At 39.4% G+C, this 22,395-nt stretch overlaps 1 protein-coding gene across 1 annotated transcript in view; it reads left to right on the plus strand.

The window, feature by feature from the left end:
• Positions 1-22,395, plus strand: part of TMEM132B (transmembrane protein 132B) — a 665,643-nt gene that overhangs the window by 181,828 nt on the left and 461,420 nt on the right. The window contains exon 2 of the mRNA XM_074299390.1: positions 9,321-10,215. Within this exon, the coding sequence (XP_074155491.1) occupies positions 9,321-10,215 (895 nt within the window). The remainder of the gene's footprint in view (positions 1-9,320; positions 10,216-22,395) is intronic.

Consider the following 22,395-nt stretch of genomic DNA (forward strand, 5'->3'; position numbering starts at 1 on the left):
TCTGTGTGCGGACACAAGGCAGGAAAATGTCACAGTTAGCCATGTGCCTTGGGAAGATGCTAAAAGGAGTATGGTTTAGAGAAGATGATGGCTGGAGGCAGGAAGGTCAATGAGGAGGCTATTGCAATGGTCCAGGTGAAAAGTTTAGGAAAGCTCTGGATAAGCTGGGTGGCATCCAGAAGAAGGCTGCCATGATGATCAAGGGGCCTCCAGTTCACGCTAGATAACACCCAGTAAACTGGGGCCATCCAGTCTGGAGAACAAGAGGCAAAGGATGACAGATGACTTAGTAGCCTTCTCCTATTTGTTTGACCTCTGAAGGCAGAATCAGATTGGGTGGTGGGTGAAAATTGCAAAAATCAAGAAGTTGGTTGGCTATTAAAAAGTTTTTTTTCTTTAACAAAGCAGAGGAGCTGTCCTAGAGTAGAGAGAGCTGGTGGGCTTTTCCACCTTGGGACTCTTCAGGTAAAGGCTTGATGACTGGTTATCATAATGGACCCAGGTATATAGTAAGAGCTTAGTGCATAGTTGTTGAATTGAATTGAAGTGAGAGCCTTCTTGTTCTAATATGGGTTTGACCAGATGGCCTCTGAGGTCTTTTCCTGCTCTGATATCTGTGATTCTGTAGAGAAATCTTGAAAGAAGTTTCAGTCAGTGGCCTTGGTAAGTAAGAGAATGGATTCAATGCTCATTATGGCTGTTGACCTATTTTTTCAAGTCCTTGAAAATAAAGAGGTAAATGTGAAAAGTTTAGCAGCTATCACAACTGGGGTTACACTGCTCACTTTCCTCATCAAAATAGAAAAGTTGGTGGGGAGATGCAAAAGGCAAGGGAAGAGGAGGCATTCAGTGCTGGCTTATTGGAGAGATGGAAATAGGAAACCTGTCCAAATGGGATGGAGGTAAAGTCTCCCAGCTCATTCTTAAGAAAGCAGAGGAGAACAAATCCCAGTTGTCTTGAGCTCACTTCTGGAAGAGCTGCCTTTTGGGAAAGAGGGAAAGAAACGCGACTACAGAATCCTAGGATTTTATTTTATAATATACAGCCAATACTTCCATGCCGTTGATGATCGGAACATCAGATATGGCATCAGATATAAATAATATAAGCTTTGGCTTCTTCCACCATTGGGTATATTTTAGCAATATCTGTTATTTTTCCATCTTAGTCATTTCAGGAATTTCCCTTCCTGGAACTGAACCCCCTTTTTTATATAAAAAAGAAAGATTAAGCAAAAACAATGGATCTAATGAGCGACAGTGAGTGCAACATTCTGTCCCTATAGTGCTGAGAAAAGACCACTCTTGATTATTATCATGACACAGAGTTGAGTCATTTTAGTGTTTTCATTTCCATTGCTGCAATTGTTATTTATATTATTATTCCATCAATAGGTCTTTTTCTTTTCAGACTCTCTGGTCTTTATAGAATGTTATTATTTAGTCCCATTGGTGGTAGTAAGTGATGGGGCAAATCTCTGCAGAAGAGCTCTAGTGTCAAAGCTGTGTTCTTTGTGTCCAGAAATTTGTCTGCAGGGCAGTACCAATAGCAGTATTGAAATCTCCTTTCTGTGGGCTCTTGTGTGTAAAAGGCAGCATGGAAAGGTGGGAAGTAGTGGGTTCTGGAGTCAAAGGAACTAGGTTCAAATCCTGACTTTGCTTTTTACTAGTTGTGTGATTTTGGGGGAATCAAGTAACTTTTCTGGACCAATAATATATCAAGAACATTTGTATTAGATGATATCAAATTTTTCCTCTAGATCAATAATAGCTAATATTTATAAGATGTCTACTATGTAATAGTAATGTCTTAGTAGTAATAGTAATAATAGCTAATATTTATAAGATGTCTACTATGTACCAGGCACTGTGCTAAGTGCTTTACAAATTTTCTCTCATTTGATCTTCACCACAACCCTGAATGCTATTATTATCCTCATTTTACAAATGAGAGAAGCTGAGGCAGACAGAGGTGAAATGAGTTATCTGGGGTCTCACAGATAGTTAAATGTCTAAGCACAGAGTTGAATTCAGGCATTCTTGAATGGACCAAGTAGCCTATCCAGCTACCCCAAAAGTATCCTATCATTATCACCCATATTTTATTCTCATAGAATATAAGTTCCTTGAGGGAAAGACCTATTTTATTTTTGCCTCTTTGTCCTTGGAGGTTAGCACATAATAGGTGCTTAATAAAGACTTGATTGATTGAATTATAGTGAAAATTTCAGGCTTTTGGAAGCACATCCCTGTGTATCTTGTGAATAGTAATTAATTTTTGTGGTGAAACTTTTTGAGATCTTTCTGGAGCAAGTTGATATTGCCTTTGAAAGAAATGAGGACTCATCTTTCCAATAGCTATTTATTGTCCAATGGGTCCATGGGGTCTAGTTATAATAATAAGAGGAACAAATAATAACAAAAGCAACAACAGCTGACATTTGTGAAGTGCAAAGACTGATTGTGCCTTTCTTTATATCACCTAAACTTGGCATTCAGTAAGTGCTTAATGTTGCATGATTGAGTAAATGGTTATGATGTTTGCAAAGTTTGCAAAGTGCTTTTCATAGGATTATGGGATTGTCCATCTAGAAAAAGAAAGGAACTCAGAATCCATGTAGCCCAATTTTTGGGATGAAGAAACAGGTCCAGGGAGGAAATGACAAGTATCATAGAACCAAGTTTGTATTGGAACCAACTCCAACTGGTTCAAGAGCCTGTTGTTATTTTTTTGGCATGAGCATTTGCTGCCTAGAAATTGGAAAATGCTACAAATCAGGGTTTCATTCATTGTTTTCTTAACTGTTTAGACTTAAGAGAGTAATGGGAAAAAATGTCAATAATGATTAAACATAAAAGTACGTCTTGCATGGTGGAGAGTAGGCTGTTAAACATTTTCCAGCACATCCCTGTATAGGAGCACACACTTAGAGCTTAGGACCTTTAAGGTTATTTAGTGCAACCACTGAATTTTAACAGTCAGAAAAGTTGAATAAAATGCCTGAGATCATTTGCTATTAAGTGCCAGAGCTAGAGTTTGAATCTGATATTCATTATCTTATTTGATCCTCGTAACAATCCTGTGAGATCGATGACACTTCCGTTTTACAGATGAGGAAGTTGAAACACTGAGAAAAGTTAAGTGATTTCTCCAGGGTCACACAGCTAGGAAGTGAACAAGCAGTGATTTAAATACAGGACGTCTTGATTTCAGATCTAGTGCTCTCTCCAGGCTCTGTGCAAGTTGCTGTCTTTGAGATTCTATATACTTCACCTCTTTCTCCAGTTTGTGACAGAAGATGAGAGGCTGATCCTTGCCAGGCCTCCTGAAGGCTTTTGAATCTCCCTCTCCATCTACGCCTTGTTCACTGGATGCTTGGAACTAGAGCAGAAAAGAAAATGGCAGTGGCTTTCAAACAGATGCAGTCTTGGGGAGCCCCCATTTCTGCCTCTTTGGGGCTGGGCTTCTGATCAGATTAAGGAGCATGGGCCCTCCAAGCCTGATCAGGATGTGATGGATCTCTTTGTACATGTTCCCTGGGCTTCATAAAATGCAGCTGAATTCAGATATCATACTTGGTGACAATCTGGTTCTGGGACGGAATGGAGCTCTGTCAGCCAATGTTTACGGCTTTCCATTGGGGCTTTCACACAAAATTTGTATCGTCTTCCTTCTGAATTACAGGGGATGGGAGAGCCGGCAGCCGCCTGCTGCAATTTCAGGGGACATGGAGAATGAAAGGGAAGAAAATGCTGCCTTAAAGTTCTCCTAAATCACTCTTTGAGAGATGTCAAATATCTGCATAAAAGATAAAGAAGATAATAAACCTCTCCAAGATGAAAAAGCAAGTGTGTTTAAGAATTGCATTGCCTATGATCTTGCTTTCAGTCCCTGGAAGACTGCCAGGGTGTAAATTGCTCCTGGTTGGGGAGATGGATAAGTTTGTATATCTCTTTCCAACACTTTTCCACCCCTGATTTTGAGAACCCATCTCCCCTCTCCTTTCTTTCCCTCCCCTTCCCTCTCATCCCTCCCTGTCTTCTTTTTCCCTCCCCTTCTTCTCTCTCCTCTTTTCCTTTCCTCCTCTTCTTTCTCCTCCCCACCTCCTCCTTCCCCTTCCTTCTCCTTTCCCTTCTTCCCTTCTCCTCCCATTTCCTTTGCTTTCCTCCTGTTCCCTCCCCTCCCTTCTCCTCTCCTCTCTATAGAAAGTTCAGGTGGTTGCAGGGAGACCTATTAGGAGACTATTGTCTTCTCCCTCTCTCTCTTATCCTTCTTTCTGTTTCTTCAGAGTCTCCTCTTCTCTAGTCTAAACATTTCCAGTGCCATATTTCATTCTCATATAGCTTAATCCTAGTTACTATTCTGGACACCCTTCCTTCTGAAAACCCACAATGGACCCCCACATTGTGGATGTCGTGTGAGTGGAGTAGAGTACACAATGAGACCCTTGGCTTCCTCATTCTACACACTGGAGCTCTTTTCAAGTAGCCAGAAAGCCCACTGGCTTTCTTCAGTCACAAGATACTGTTAATTCCGAATGAGCTGCCTGTTGCTGTCTACTTCCTGCTCTTTTCCCTAGGAAAAGTGGCCAGTCATAATTCCCCCATGTTCCTGTGACAAAGACTCCTCTCTACCTGAGCTCTTTTGTCTCCTGTGTCTTCCTTCTACCTGCCCTGCCCCAAAGAAGCACAGAAGTGGGCTTGTAGGGAATACCTCATCAATATTTGGTGCCCATGTGAGAGAGAACAGTCGATGATGGTACTGTGGGCAGACCACTGGACCTGGAGTCAGGAAGCCTTGAGTTCAAATCCCCCTTAGACACTTACTAGCAGTGGGCCTCTTCAGGTCACTTAATCTCTGTCTGCCTCAGTTTCCTCACCTGTAAAAAGGGGGCTAATAGGATCTTCTCCTTTGCAGTGTTGTTGCAAAAATCAAATGAGCTAATATTCATAAAAGCTCTTAGCACAATGCTTACCACCCACATGGTAGGTGATTAATAAGTGCTTATTCTTTTTCCCTTCCTCTTATATGGGAGTAACACTCAGACAGCTTTGGCATTATAAAGCAGAGATTCTGACCCCCACCTCCTCACGCCCTTTTCTCCTTCCCTCACCAGGGAAGCAGTTTTGCTGAAGAATGATGCCTGAAAGGAGATTTAAATAAACACAAAATTATACCTTGCAGAAGTTTTTTTCTTTTTAAAATGTAGGACAAATATCACTGGGTGTCAGAGTCAACAGATTGGGATTTATCTTTCTTTCCATTTTCAAATCATACTACAGTTAAAAAAATCCCAACTACCCTGAGTCTTTACATGTTTTTCTATTGGTAAATATGGATTTAGCTGTTTTTAGAAGTTGGGCAGTAGCAGAGCGTGTGAGACAGTGTGGTGTGGTGGGCGGCGTGCTGGACTTGAGGTTAACAAGACTTGGGTCAAATCCTCTTGTAGATATGTTTTTTTTTTTTTTCTGAAGCAATTGGGGTTAAGTGACTTGCCCAGAGTCACACAGCTTCCTGTAGATACTTTTAAAATGTGTAATACTGAACAAGTTCTCACCTCCCTGAGCCTCAGTTCCTTATTCTATAAAGTGAGAAGATTGAACTAGGTGACCTCTAAGGCCTCTTCCAGTTTTAAATCTATCATCTATGAGGCTGTAATCTTGATTCAGCTCTTGTAGTGGAAAGGTACCCTGGATATCCAACCAAGGTCTTAGCTCTAGAGCAGAAAAGGCTCTTAGTAATTCAGTCTAACATCCCAACTTTTTACAGATGAAGACACAGGCTCAGAGAGTCAAGGGTCACGCAAATAATAAAAATTCATAATTCCTATAAAATGGGGATAAAAGCAGCACCTATCTCCTGATTGTTGTAAGGATCAAATGAAGTTATATTTATAAAGTGCTTTGCACAGTGTCTGGTACTTAGTAGAGGCCTAATAAATGCTTGTTCCCTTTCATGCCCTGTTTATTGTGCTAAATAGTAAGTCTTGGGTTCATAGTTCAACTTAACTATGCTGTTTCCTTGATGCTACCTACATTTTCCATGTACATGATCATGTTTCTCCATGCCTTAGTTTCCTTTCTTGTGAAATATTGGAATTAAATTGGATGATCTCTGATGTCTCTTTGATCTCTAAATTGATGACCCAGAGATTTATTATCTGATGAGATATGGCAATGAGGAAAACTAACAAGAACTTGGATTATCAAATGAGATAACACTTGTAAACACTCTTAGCGTGGTGATGGTATGTGGTAGATGCTATTTAAATGCTTGTTTCCTTCCCCTCCTCTGCTCCATTAAGAAAGGCATAGTTTCAAGGAGTATACAGGTGAGCAAACCTTCTACACTCTTCCCTGATTGCTCCATACCTGGAGTGCTATAATCAATTCTTAGTTTCATAGATTGGGAAGAATATTGAGTCTTTGGAGGGCAAGCAGGATGCTTAATGGCTTTGAGTTCAGGCCACATGAGTTCACATCCCACATGAGGATGGGATGAAGGTACTAGAGCAGAAAACACTGGGGAGATAAACAATGGCTGTCTTCTAGTATTAGCCGGACTACCTTGTGACGGAGGGATAGAATTAGGAGCAAAGACTTGAAGTTGCAAAGAGGCAAAATGAAGCTTGAGTTCAGAGGATCGTCCGTAAGCTGTCCACAAATGGACTGGCTGCCTTGGGGAGGTGGTGGAAGTGTTCAAGCCGAGTGACAGCCACTTACTGGATGTGATGTAAAGAGGCCTTCTCTTTGCTCGGCGTTGAACCAGATGACTTCCAGATCCCTTCTGATCTTGACTTCAAACCCTTTATCCAGTGTTGGGACTTGATATTGAAGGAAAGAGGGATGCATCTCCTTTTGTTAAATCTGATACTCACAACCTTGGTTCACCATCATCTCTCCATTGATAAAGCCCATTTGGGTCCCCATCCTCATTTTAATTTTAATTATGGAAGATTTCTCCGTGCCCCAATTGACAGAAGCCATATGTTTACATAATATATAGGGGTAATGAAAATAAGCGTAAATGTCGATGTGATAAAATATTAACAGGCCATATGTAGCAGTTTCAGGGGATGACTTATAGGTAGTGTGTGTCTGACGCTCTCCCGACATTTACGGTTGTGATAGTAGAATTATTAAGGTTGATAATGATATTTCTCTGGATTGGGGATTGGAGGCTGAGGTGGAGGGGGTTTTCCACTGTCATTTTTCATTGAGAGTGGCTGCCCACAGCTACAAGATCTTTCTCTTTCTATAAATGTTCAGCATTCACTCTTTGATCAATATTAACTGAATATCTCCTTTCACACCTTTTCAGAGGTTATTTAGAAAGCCTTGAAGAAAGTGCTTAATGCCATTCTACTCTTAGTTGTTTAAAGTCCTTCTGGTTTTAATAAGGATTAGGAGGAGGAGTTATTTCCATAGGAGGTAATCTCTTGGAGCTGAATAGAGAGTTCTTTAGTGATTTTTTGTGTGATCTTGGGCAACCTCCTGACAGTAAAGTTCAGATTTTTTTTCTGGCATTCGAGGATTTCCACAGACTGGTGATAGTTTACTAGACTCCTCTCCTTCTTTCAAACTCCAGCAGGTTCTTTTCCTCATGCTTGAGATGTTCTCTCTCATTGTCTTCACGAAATTAATTCCTTCCCAGGCTTTGAAACATATCTTCATTGATTCTGCTTCTTCCATTGATTCCTCTGGATGGCAATCACCGTCTCTTTCAAAGTTCCCATAATATCTTTTTTTTTTTTTTCTGAAGCTCATTCCTTCTGCTTTGCCAAGTAGGAGGAAATGGGCATGAACCTCAGTTTTGTTATATGTGATCTTGAGGCAGTTGTTTTATTTCATTTCTCCGGAACTTAATTTCTTCCACTGTAGAATGAGGGGGCTGAACTAAATGATCTTTAATATTCCTGACCCTCTTTCTCTTGAGGTTACCATTATCCTCTCTACCATTGCCAAAACCATATTCCTAAAGCAAGACCTAGCCACACTCTTCCTCTGCATAATAACCAACACTGGCTCCCTAGTACCTCCAAGATCAAAAAACAAACTGGCATTTAAAGTGCTTCACAACATGGCTGTAACCTACCTTTTCTGACTTCTTCCACATGACTTTTTTTGGCTAGGAATTCTCACTCTGGGGATGTGTGAACTTGTTTTATTAAATACTTAAATATCTGTTTCATTATTATTGATTTCCTTAATAATTCCATGTATTTTATTTTGTACATTTAAAAACATGATTCTGAGAAAGGATCTCTAAGTTTCATCAGCCTGCCAAAAGGATCCAGGGCACAAAAAGGTTAAGAACCCCAATTTTAAATCCTATTTCATTCAATAGAACGTTAAACTCTTTAAGGGTCGGGACTGTCTCATTTTTGTCTTTGCATCCAACACTCCTAGCACAAAACTTAATAAATATTTGTCAATAGATTTTCAATCGTTTATCAATTCAACATATAATAGTGTTATGATATTATCATATTAACATTATTTATCAATATAATCAATATTAAATATATATAAATATTATAATTTAATATTATTAATATGATATAGTATTATAAGGAAATATGGTAAAGTCCATAGAAATTTAGTCTCTGAATTAAGAAGACCTGGATTTAAATATTACCCATGAATTATAATGACTTATCCAATGTGATGTTGGACAAATTGTTTGACTTTTTGGTGTCCTAGTCAGTGTTCTAAGTTGAAGAGGTTTCAACTTGCATGGTTAGAACTTCCCCATCAGGGAGTTTATTATTGCAGTGCAATCCTCAGTCCTTTTCTCTTCCTAATGTGTTTTACAGTTATCTGTGTTCATTTTTTTTTTTTTTTAGTTACTCTGCTAGGTTCTAAGCTCGATGATGACAGGAATTCTATCTTATTTCATTTTGTATTTTCTTTCTGTACTCTGTACAAAATAGGTGATTGGTGTATACTATGTATTGTTGTTCAGTCGTTCAGTTGTATCCGATTTTTTGTGTCCCAATGGACCATACTGTCCCGGGGGTTTTCTTGGCAAAAATACTGGAATGTTTTTTAATTTTCCTCTTCAATGTACATGACAGATCCTTAATAAATATTTGTTTTTGATAAAATTTTGAAGAAGTAGCCATATTCCAAGCTTCTCTTTATTTAATGACAGTTAGATGGGAGAGCATTATGTCTAACGGTTGGAGCTGGAGGTGATTGCATTAAACACATTGGATGGGCTATTGCGGGGTGATCCCAGTTTCTTCTGGGAAGATAAGACTACTTGTGAAACTAAACTTTGAAATTGTTTTTTTCATTTCTTTCTTTTGGTTGTACAGTGATGGAGAGCCGAGGAATCATGGACAGTCTCCAGAGATTTTCCTCCTTACCTGCGTATCTCCCTATGAGCTACCATATCTGCAATGCTGAGGTCTCCTTCTTTCTGAAAGAGGCTAACCAGGACCTCATGAAGAACTCCAGTCTGCAGTCCAGAGTGGAGTCCTTCTTCATCTATCGAGCCAAGGAGCCCCCGATTGTGAATGCCAGTTACGGCCCCTTCTTTGTGGAGCAGGTGATCCCCCGCGACCTCCTGTTGACTCTAGCACCCTTTGGCCACTCGGAGAAATTCACTTTTAACTGGAAACTAAAGTCACACATCCTTGACAGCTCTATATATTCCAACAGACCGAAAGTACAGACGTTGTTTTATGTCACAGGAATGGACTGGGAGGAGAATAACCCAGTTGAAGACCTGCCCTGTGTTAAGATGTTTGCCATTCTAGAGGCTAGGGAGGTGGTGGCCAGCTGTAGGCTGCAGGGGGACCTGGGGCTTTGTGTGGCAGAGCTGGAGCTGTTACCAGACTGGTTGGAGCCTATCCCAGACCTAGATGCTGAGGCAGAGGCTGAGACTGAGTCAGCAGTGGGAGGCATCCCCGTCGAGCTGTTTTACAAACTGTGCCCTGCTGATGATTGGGGCAGGTGTTCTCCAGAGGATGGCAAGTGGGAGAACAATATCCATTCGGGGCAAGAGAATGCTTATAAAGGGTTTTCGCCCATGGAGAGGATCGGCAGTGTCGTGGTCTACCCAACGCAAGACCAGACAAAGAGATCCCTTGTAAGACTCGATGAGAACCTTGTGATCTCTCTGCCACTCAACCCTGTCAGGGAAGGGGACATTGTCACCTTCTTTGTGTCTTTGGCTGGCAGCTCAACTGCAAACCACTTTACTCTCAGGTAAGAAGCTCGGCCCAGTTGGGCTGTATAGAAATCAATTCTTAATTATCAGTCAGATACTTACAAAACACTGACTTCTATGCTTAGCCTCTGTATTAGGCACTTTGGGGAGATAAAAGAAGAATAGCTCATAATTCTGACTTTCAAAGTGCTCTTAGTCTTGTGATAAAGCAATAAGATATGCACTTGCAAAACATTTTGAGGATAATTCTCAGCACCAAAGATTATGCTACCATGGTAGAGAAGTTTCAAGAAGGAGGGATCCCTGTGGGCTAGAGCAGGTGAAGATGTCTTTATGATGAGCTTTGAAAAATGGGAATGATTTGGAATTTCAAGCTCTTCATTACCTTTCTTTCATGAGACTCCCCTTCACTCACCTTCTAATCCAATCAAACTGATTCAGTTATATGAGACCTTGATGCCTCTGTCCTTGGTACTGGTACTCTGGCTTTCTTCAAAACACAGCTCTTGGCTGCCATTGCCTACATCAGAGTTTCTTAAACTGTAGATTGTGATTCTATATGAGACTGCACAATTATGATTGGTTATCAGTAGATCTGTATGACTATTTTATATACCTACATATCTGGGGGTCACATAAAATTTTCTCAGGGGAAAAGGTCTATGTTTTAGACTTCTTTTTTATTCCTCTTTACCCTTCTCCCCTTGATCCCCCATTCCCCAGTTGTTAGTACTGTTTCCTCTTTTTAAATTACTTAGCATTATTTTGTTTTTGCTTATATATATATATATATATATATAGGTATATGTGTATATATACATATGTATATGCATATATATATACTTCTATATATATGCAAATATATACTTCTATATATATGCATATATATACTTATATATATGTATGTATTTATGTATATATATATATATGTATGTATGTATATATATATGTTCTATTAATCTCCCCAGTAGAAGGTAAGTTTCCAGAGGGCAAGGATTCATTTATTTTGGTTTTCTATCTCCAGCACTTAACATAGTGATTTGCATATAGCAATTCCTTAATAAATGTTCATTGGATTGACTTGAATTTTGACTAGAGAAGTAGGAGTATTCTAGAGCAAAGGAACATCCTGAACCAAGGAACAGAAATTAAAATATGCAATATGTCTTCCTTACTTAGCATGGGGCCTTGCATATATTAGCAGCTTCATACATTTTCAGTTGACTTGAATTGATCATGAGAGACATTGATTTGATTGGAGTGGAGGGAATATGCAGGGGAGTAGCTGTTTTCACAGTCAGGGAGATAGGGTACTTGAACTATGTGATTAAGAAGCCAGAAGCTACTACTTTAGCCCTAACAAGTATGGCTTATGTTTTAAGTTACCTGTAGGAAACTTACAAGAGTGGGGATGGCTGAGGCTTCTGGGATGATGTTCCTAAAGCTAGCTCTTAAGTAGAAAAGTGACCATATTTATAAGAAAGTAAGAAAGATAAATGAGGTCTTGTTGCTGCACAGCAGTATAGCTGTGGGGTATCTGGGTAGCTTTTCCTGTGTTTCCCTTTGTTATATAACTCCCCAGGGAAAGTCTCATGCATTGGCTCATGTTGTAAAATGCTTGAGGTCTTATGTTCAGAATATATTAGAAGGCTAGGCAATGATGAGCCTTCCCTTGATACCACATTCCAGTCCTTCCCTTATTCTCTTGGGCATTCTTTACAAGAGGTTACAAGATCCTGATGGTGATGATGAAAATAATAATGGCTAACATTTATATAGCACCAACTATATGCTGAAGATTCTACCAAGTACTTGGCAAATGTTATTTTGTTTGATACTCACAAAAACTCTGGGGAGGGAGGTGTCCCATTTGACATATGGAAAAACTGAGACAAACAAGGTAAACTGATTGCAGGGTCACGCTGCTACTGAGTGTCAGATATGAAGTCTTTCTGATTGCAGGTCCAGCGTTCTAGCTACTGCACCATCCTGACATGTAGTTGTTTGGGATGCTAACAGCAGTGGAAGCCAAGACTGGAAAGACAGAAAGGGCCCCAGCTTGAGGAGGGCTTTGAATGCAGGATGAAAGGGACAGGCTTTATCTTAAAGACATTAGGGAACCATCGAAGGTTTTGGAGCAGGGGAGTGACATAGAATCTGAGAATTTTAGAATTGGAAGAGAATTTTGATACTGCCTGTGGCTCATTTGTTTTGATCAAACTTAAAATTCCAGATTCCTGAGAACATTTCTCAAGAACAGGTTTTTTTTTTGATCAGACTTTTTCTCCCAGTTGGCTAATGGCCAAAGAAGTAGCTCTTCAGTGAGAGATAGGCCCCCTTCTTTTGTGAGTCCCTCTACACTTCAAAGGCTGCTGTAACAGGATTTATGCCTGTGTCTTGGAATGCCTTGGCAAGCTGAGTAGAGATGAGGGTGGTGAGAGGGATGATGGGGGAGTGGGAATCACAGGATAATAGTGACATTTAGAGCTGGGAAAGCCCTTAGAAGTTGGGTTGTCTAATCCCCTTGTTCTGTAGCTGAGCATTATGGGACTCAAAGAAGGAACTTACGCTAAATTATTCAGATAGTAAATATCCAAGTAAGAATTCAAACTCGCATTCTCAGAAATGAAATCTTGTGCTTTGTCCATGAAGGGGAGCTGTGATAGCAGAGAGGGACTTTCCCCACAATTCTCTTCATTTATGTTTTGGGTGTGTACAGAGGGCTGCCATCATCACCACTCATCAGTTGTCATTCTTGGGCACAGAAAGTAGGCAGTATGGAGCAGTGGATTGTGCAACCATTTGGCTCAATTAGAGGATCAGAATTTGAATCTTGGTACTGCCACTTATTGGTCTAGGATCTTGGCCAAAGTTCTTTACTTCTCAGAGTCTCAGTTTCCTCATTTGTAAAATGGGGAGAGAGAGTTTGAACAAGATGGCTTCCTATTATAAATCTATGATCCCTTATGTTCCTAGGGTTATATCTTCAGTGAAGATGAGTTGGTATCATAACCCCGTCATTTATCCAGTTACAAAAATCCTTTATTTTAGTCACCAGCTTAATAAACATTACACATAAAAGAACACTAGCAGGATAGCAGCTTGTCCTAGAACTGTTTGTCTCTGACTTCCTTTAAGCATAAAAATGAGAACAAAATAATAACAATGATAATAATAATGCTAATGATTGCTGATCTTTGTAGAGGCATTTTAGAACTGGCAAATGTTTTACATGGATTATTTCATCATTGCCTCTCAGCAACTCTGGGAGGCTGGTACTATAAATATCATTCTCCTTATGTTGTAGGAAAGGAAACTGAGGCTCAGAGCAGAAACGACTTGCTTGTCACAAAATTATTAAGCATCAGAGGTGGGACTCATTCATTCATTCAGTTAGCAAACATTTATTTTATTTTTATTTTTAAAGCTTTTTATTTTCAAAACATATGCAAAGATAGTTTTTAATCATTCACCCTTGCCAAACCTTGTGTTCCAATTTTTTTCTCTCTCCCTTTCCTCCACCCCCTCCCCAGACAGCAAGTAATCCAATATATGTCAAATGTGCAATTCTTCTGTACATATTTCCATGATTACTATGCTGCACAAGAAAAATCAGATCAAAAAGAAGAAAAAATGAGAAAGAAACTAAATGTAAGCAAACAACAACAAAGAGTGAAAATGCTATGTTGTGGTCCACACTCAGTTCCCACAGTCCTCTCTCAGAGTGCAGATGGCTCTTTCCATCAAGACCATTAGAACTGGCTTCAGCAAGCATTTATTAAGTGCTTACTGTATAACAGTACTTTATCAATGAAGTGCTTTATCTCTGCTAGGAGATGGAGATGCAGACCCAAGCAAGAGAAAGATTGCCATCAAAGCTCTGATTCTAGTGGGAGAAGACAAAACATAAAAGAAGAATTAAAAAGAGTTTGGGAAGAGATTAGGGAAGGGATTAAAGTACCTGGAGCAGAACATTGCAGAGAATTGGGGATGGCTGGTTTGGGGCCCTTGTCCAAAGTGAAGGTTTCTGGGAAGAGTTCTCTTCTGGGAGAAGGAACCAGTCCTGACTCCAGTATACTCTATTGCTTTTTCTAAAATAAGCTTGATCTCATATCTGATAGATATAAATGGATACAAGAAAGTTTAGTGATTTGTTCACAGTCATACCATCTATCAGTAGCAGAACTGGAAAACAGAACCTAGGAAATCACATGGATTCTAAGATTCCCTTTTCCCTTTAAGATGACACTGTCTTTACTTTAGAAGATTGTAGAGGACAGGAGGACAATTCCAGGACCTTATCTGTCTGATGGATGATTAGAACTTTAAGAACCCTTCTTGGGAGCCTCTAGTCCTCCCTGGCTTGGTTAAAAATCTTTCTTGAACCTTAATGGTTCACAAATGCCCAGCAGAAATTGGACCTGGAGCATGCACAGAAAAAGTTCTTTGTTTTATTGCTGGTGGAAAGTATATTGAAGTAAATATTTTTGTCTTGGAAAATCTGTTGTTTCCTACCATCAGTGATTGTCTGTTTTAATCACGTCCTTTATAAATGGAAGGGGGTACACTCAGTTCTGGCGCTGATGAGACACTTCATTTGAAGGCAAGATAGTCACAGATCCATATTTCTGAGCTTAAGTTGTGTTGGGAGGGAATAGAGATGCTCAGTGTTCATGTGTCATATTGCTATTTCTGACAGCATGTGTTGGTGTGTTGTGAGATGCCAGTTTGGGGCAAAGATGGCATTTCTTATTTGGAGCATAGAGTTAGATGCAGGTTAAATATGAACGCCCAAAGAATACTGAGACACTTATTGGCTTCTCTGAAGGCGAGACAAAGGGAGGTGTGAAGTGGAGGGAAGGAGAAGACAGAAATCAGCCCAGAATCCTCTGGAGTCTGTCACATTTTGGAGAAAACTTGAAACTTGAACTTTCCCTGGGAGCTGAGGGAGGATTGTACAGAGGAGACATTGCTGCTGCCTTGGAGTCAGGAGACCTGCCTAATAAGCCCATTTCTCTACTTTCTTATCTTTATTAGCTTGGACAAATCATTTCTCTGCTTTGGACCTCAGAATATTCATCTATAAAATTCCATTTAAATGTAAGATGACACAGATAGTCTCATTTTTGTCTTTGTATTCCCAGCAAAATACCGGGCACAGTTTTGAAATCAAATTTGTGATTTTGCCTGTGGAGGGAATCCCTAGTAAGAATTCTCTCAGATCATATTTTCTGCAATTTAAAGCACTTGAGAATGATTAATTGACTTGCTCAAGGTCACACAGCCAATATATTATCAGAGATGAGACTACAAATCCATATCTTTCTGATTGTAAAATGAATTATTGATGATACCACACTGCCTTTCTGCTTGGAATATCATAGGCATATAATAAATGCTTTTTTGGTCTCAATTTATGATCCTATGATCACTTCTGAAGTCTAAATATTCCCTCAAAACTCCTATATAGAGGGAGATGAATGGAACAGTAGATAGAGTACTGGACCTAGAGTCAGGAAGGCTCATCTTCCCTGATTTCAAGTCTGACCTCAGACACTTTCTAGCTATGTGATCTTGGGCAAGTTACTTTGACCTGGAGAAGAAAATGCCAAATCACTCCATTACTTTCACCAAAAAAAGAAGAGTTGGATAAGCCTGAAACAAATAAACAAACGAATATTCACAGGGAAATCTTTGGTTTCAGTCACATTCTCTTAGAAGCTTTACCCCTGTTTTCTGGTTTAAGAGTGTGTTGCCTTCACCAGATCACTTAATCTATCTCCTGGGCCCAGTTTCCTCATCTTTGTAATGAGCGGATTGGATTGTGTGTCCTCTCAATGTTCCTTTCATATATAAATCTATGATTTTAGAGCATTTTATCTAATCTCTCATTTGATTCTATTCTCTCCCTTCTTATGTAGTTTCCCTTTAGTAGAATGTCTCTTGAGGGCATGGACTTTTCTATTTTTGTCATTGTATCTTCAGGATGCTTCATAAATATCTGTTGAATGAATGGACTCATGGTTTTTAAAACTGATTTTAGCTTCTCCATTTAAAACATTTATTTTTTTTGTCCATTCTTCTTTCAGTCCAGTAATAGTTAGTCCTTGGAAAACTCTTCATGTTGCCCCAAGCAATCAACTGACCAATGTTTATTCCAACACTCCAAGTAGATAGTCATTCATTAAATCCCAGTGATTTGCCAAATGTGTCATGATGTGCCATGTGCACTGTAATCAGTGTTGGGGATACAAAGTAGTAAGCAAAACAATCCCTATTCTCAAGGAGTTTACTTATTCTGGGCTCAGCCTTGAGCTGCATTGAAAGAGAAAGGGAAGTGGAAGACTGGGTCACAACACAAAATTGATGAAGAGGAAGAAAATGAGAATTCAAGCAGAGAAAATGCACTCTGAGGTTTTTTGGCTTTTAAATTTTGTTTTGTTTTGTTTTGTTGTTTTGCAATACTGGAATTCAATGCAAATGCCATTTTCTATAAGAGGTTTTTCTTCATTTTTTTCCTATCCATCTTCCCTTCTAGCTGCTAGTGCTTTACCCTTTAAGCCTACCTTCCAAGGACTCTGTGTGTATCTTCTATGCACCTATTTCCTTTCCCCATTTTCCATTAGAATGTAAAATCTTTGAGGGCAGAGCCTGGATTTACCTTTTTTTGGGTCCCCATTGCTCAGCACAGTGCCCGACACATACCAAGGGCTCAACAGATACTTGTCAATTAATTGATTTTAAGAATGTAATGAAGATTAGAAGCTTTTGATTTACCGGAGTTGATCAACTTTTGGGACAATTTCCAGTCTACACTCTACCTAGAATGCTAATTAGAATTGTCCCATCATTCAGGAATCACCTGATGGGTTTTGATGATTGTGTGAAGGATTCATAATTTATTCATTGTGGAGGTTTCCTTGATTCAGGGTAGGGAACTCTACACGTTCTAGTTGCAATCTCTTTATTACTTAGTAAATCTTAGGGGATGTTTGAAAGATGTAAAAATGAAATGACTTTTCTAAGGTCACACAACTGATATCAGAGATAGTATTTGAATTTAGGACTTCTGATTCTCAGACTAACAGTTTATCCCCTACATGAGGCTGCTTCAATGATATGAAAATAATTGCCCATAAAAATGTAAATAGATTTTTGAAAATAGATTTTTCATGTCAAGTATTTATACTCTCCAAACTATGTGGAAGGAAAAGCTTTCAAAATATAGAGACTTAGAGGAATAAATCAAAACCATGTACTGATAAGATGAAAATCATACTTGTTGTCCATGCCCTGAAGTTCTATTGAAGATCACTTCAGTGATCCATAGACAGTGAAGTTATATCTCAGTAATTTTATTCAGGTCCAAAATACAGTAATTTTCTCCACCTGTATAATTGTTTACAGAACACTAGCCATAAGAGAATAATAGCAGGATATTGACTTGTTCCAGGACCATATAGCTAAACTCTATTGACAATTTTGAAGTTAAGATGAGATTGATTTTGATGATAATTTATAATTAAAGAGTGTATTTTATGAGAGGTAGCATAACATAGAATGGGGAAAAGAGAGAGAAAGTTAAAGAAAGGAAAAGAGAAAGTGACAAAGAAAAAAGAGAAAGAAAAAGTAAAAGAGAGAGAGGAGAGAGGGAGCACATAAGGGGAGGAAAGAGAAAAATTGGTTTACATTATGTGTTTGACACCAATTATGTGCCCTTGGGCGGGTCATTAAATTTTTCAGAATTCTAGGCAACTCTCTAAGACCAGAGGTCTTAGAAGATATTGATCTGAATTGGTAGAGGGAGTTTCCTCACTTGGGAGTGCCCTATAAGAGTGAAATCACTGGTCCAATCCCTCTTTCTTACATTAGACCAAGTGCCTTTAATTGTACCCAGGAAACTTAGTAAATATAGAATATGGTACTTAGAGTCAGAAATATCTAGGATCAAAGGCCAGTTCTGCAACTTTATGACCTTGGGATTTATCTCCTAAGTCATGGAAAGTTACAATGGGCATAGATGGAGGAAGCTTCCTCTGAAATCACAGATGGTCCTTGTATTTTAATTCTGAGTTCACCATCTTCCCTTTCCATTTTCCTCTCTCTCTTTTTTCTTTCCCTCCCTCTTCTTCCCTCTCTCTTCTGTCTCTCTCTGTCTCTGTCTCTGTCTCTATCTCTCTCTGTCTCTGTCTCTCCTCCTCCTCAGTATTCTATTCTACCTGCCTTATTCTCCTGTACAATTTGCATGAGTTTCTTATTTTCCTTCAGAAATCTCAATATCTTTCCTTTGAAGAGAGATTAACTCTTGAGCCTATTCCTGTGTGCTCCTCTTCTTTATTTCCTTAGCCTCCTTTCTTTTGGAGCATTTTTCCCCTGTCAGATGCCCTTTTTCATTGTGAAGAGGAGAAGGCTAGACTTAACCTGACAGTCCTGCCTTCACATATCAGAAAAGGATTCTCTTCTGGTCTGATCCTCATCCTCGATGATCTCTGGTAAATTTTTTTTTAATCTTTGGGTCTCAGTTTTTTCTTCTGTGAAATGGGTTGAGCCCAATGATCTCTAAGACCCTTCCCAGCTCTGACATTCTCTGTTCTATGACCCATGCCAGCTCTAACATTCTCAGTTCTATGTTCTCTCCCAGTTCTGGTAATTTCTGTTCAGAGACCCCAACTAGATCCAGTCATCTGTTCTAACTTCTCTTGACATCCCATATTCTATGAGGTTGCCCATCTCTTCCACTGTCCTTGGTTGAGCATGACTTCTTGCTTATCTCATTTCCCAGTTGTTGCCTACCATATAACTGATCAGCAGTGAAATAAACAATCCCTCCTCTTTCCAGGGTATATCTCAGGTTTTGTGAATCCCTGAGCTGTAGGGATGGCAGGTAAGACTAACCAGGTAGGTTGTCAGACAGATGGCATTGGGTGCTGTGCTGCCCACTGGGGTTCATCAAGCCAATGCGTGTCTATTTTTAATGTCGGTTGCCTGTCAATCAGAAGGCATCTAATTGATGGAGACATCTGCTATAATCCCTGCTGTTCTGACAAATCGTGCTGCTTGTTCCTTGAGTTCCTGGAAGACTGACAGCCTCCTGTAATCTGGGCAAGACATTCCTTTCTTTTGGTAGCTAATCAGGATATCAGAGAATCACAGATTTTTAAAGAGTGGTAGCTTCTTAGAAGTCATGCAGTCCCATCTCCAATCCTATGCTGGTCTCACTATTAATCTCTGCCCTTGGGCCCTGGAGTCTGGAATGAAATGAAACCCATTTGTTACTCGTTTTACAACCACAAGTGATTGGGTGAGTCCTGATCCCCCAGGGAAACCTTTTCCCACAGTACAATCTGTAGGATAGATTTTCTTTCATTACCCACCATAACAAATGCTCAAAGTAACCAGAATTAGAGATTTTTGCAAATGTATAGGTATGTTTTTAGACATGTACCTAGCATGGGATATATGGGGCTCTGCCCCAGGCAGCCGACCTCCAAGGATTCTTCATGTCTGGGAACATCTACCTTCCCAGCTCTGACTGCCAGCCTTCATTATTGCCTCGTGGAGATGCTTCTACGGAGTCACTCCTCTTCCTCAGGGTCCTGTGCCACCTTTCTCTCTTCCCATCTTCCCGTTAGCTATTCAGACCAGAGCTCATGCTTTGGAAAACTTAACTCTTTCTGCTGTAGAGGTCCTGCCTTAAGGCCCAGATTAATTAACTGGGGACACTCTGAGAGGCTCACTCTTTCAAGACAGGTTTCAAATAGGCTACTCTTTACTCCTCAGCTTTATTTCTGCCATACTTACTGTGCATACCCTCTGTAGTCTTCTGCCCTTCCATCCCTGCTATATGTTTCAGTCCTGGAATCATCATTAATTCTGTCATTCTTTTTGGAAAGAGTACATCACTCTTCTTCTCCTATGGCCAGTCACCATCTTGATAACTTTTCATCACAAAATACTCTATGCTGACCAGTATTGTCTTATATAGGTTGTCTTCACCTATTCCATGGGCTCTTAACTTTGTGTGTGTGTGTGTGTGTGTGTGTGTGTGTGTGTGTGTGTGTGTGTGTGTGTGTGTATGTGTGCATACTGGATCCTCTAGCAGTCAGTGAAACCTATGGATAATTTTCCAGAATAATTTTTTTTAACACATAAAAAGAAAGGAAACCAATTATATTGAAATACTTATTAATGGCATTATCAACATATTAAAAAAACTTTATTAAACTCCATCCTACTGAAAACCCCTATCCTATCAGAATGTAAGCTCCTTGAGATTTTAAATTTCATTTGCTTTTGTATTTTTATCCTTACTATGTATCACATTGTTGGATTCACAGTAAGTGCTTAATAAATGTTCATTCATTCATTCATTTCTGGCCACAATTTTTTCCACTCCTGTAGGGATGAAATCTGGGGATGTGTCTCTAATCTCCAGGTAGTCCTCCTTTGCATCACCCCCCCACTGTCTTCTTGGGTCACTGTTGCCTTTCCAATTTTCCCCCCTACTTCCCAAGCTGTTTTGTTTTAAGTAAAGGAGTTCCTACTTACAACATTGACTTGGAATGGAAGCAGGCTATGGAAACTGTGCTTTGGAGATTTCTGGGAACAAACTTAGCAGCTTGGATTGAGAAATAATGAGAGAGGAGGTAATGTTCAAAGACTGCTCTGGTAGACCAAACTCTGACTTTACCTTTGTGAAAACTTTAATATTAACTTACTTTCTATCTTCTGACAAATCATTCAGTCCTCATGGGCCTCAGTTTCCTTGTCTTCAAAATGGAGATAATAATCTTCCCTCTGCCTTTCTTCCAGGGCAATTTTGAGGTTCAAAGGACTGCATAAGAAAACAGATGGGAAAGTACTTTGCAAAATAAAAAGCCCTGGCTAAGATCCTATTCTTTTATTACTGTTATTTTTAAAGGACGGTCTTATTATGATATTAACTACACACAGGACTTTATTGGAGTTAATCGTGTATCAGTTACAAGACAAATATATTTCTTCAGAGTCTCATGAACAGAGTAATATTTAATAAGTTTTTGTAGTGACTTGAATTGAAAAGCTCTTGAAATCTATAATTTCATTTGAGCCTCATAAAAATTTTGTACAGTAGGCACTCATTATTATATCCATTTTACAGATGAGGAAATTGGACCATGAGTAAGGCAAGCTCTAGTCTTCTGGCTTATAAACAGCAACTAGTTTGGCATAGGTCCTAAAGAGATTGTGTGTACATGCTAATAATTGATCAATAATCCATCGGTTAATAAGCATTTGTTAAGTACCTACTATGTGTCTACAAATAAAAAGAATGAAACAATCCCTACTCTCAAGCTTCTAACTTCTGTCCTCCAGACCCTACTCTCTTTGTCCTTGGACCATGACATCAGGGAGGGGGTACCACGACATGAAAATGAACTAGATTTAAGTGAGGGAGGGCTGTTCAAGGTCACCTGCCTCACTTTACCCTCCAGAGCCATATGGATCCAGTCGCCAGATGTAGATCAAGATGATTGGAGATGGTTCTGGATGCAGTAGAAGACCTGGCCTTTTTTCAGCTGTAGCTGCAAATATAAAGAATAAAGCAATTCCTACTCTCAAACTTATAACTGCTGTCCTCTAGGCCCAGAATGCCCTTCAAGACTCAGTCCAAATGCTGCCTCCTAAGTCTTTTCCCAAGCCTCTCAGTTATTAGCACTTCTGCCACAAAATAAGTATTTATTCATGTCTCCCAATAAACTTTTTGAGGCAGTGACTGTTTTTGATCTCTATATCCCTAGCGTATAGTATAGTGGTTGGCACATCGTAGGTCTTTAGTAAATACTTATTAAATTGAATTGCATTGAAATTCATAGCATTACTGAACTGGAAGAAAGCTCAGAGATCACTTGGGCAGATCTCCTCATTTTATAGAGAGACTGAGGCCTTAATTGGAAGGTGACCTGTCTAGTTGGAGTCACAAAATGGCAGAACTAAGGGTCAAATTAAATTGAAAAAAATTTTTACATACATAATCTTGTTTAAGTCTGTGAAGTAGGAAGCCTCTTTGGGCTTTAGTTTTCCCTTCTGAAAAAGTATTGAACTAAAGGCTTCCAAGTTTTCTTTTAACTCTAAATCTATGATTCTTTGATCTCATTTTATAGAAGGCAACTGATGATGGAAGTGACTGCTCTAAGATCACATAGCAATAATGAGATGGGACCTCACACCTCTTGCAT

Source organism: Sminthopsis crassicaudata, chromosome 1, assembly GCF_048593235.1.
Source record: "Sminthopsis crassicaudata isolate SCR6 chromosome 1, ASM4859323v1, whole genome shotgun sequence".
NCBI lineage: Eukaryota > Metazoa > Chordata > Mammalia > Dasyuromorphia > Dasyuridae > Sminthopsis > Sminthopsis crassicaudata.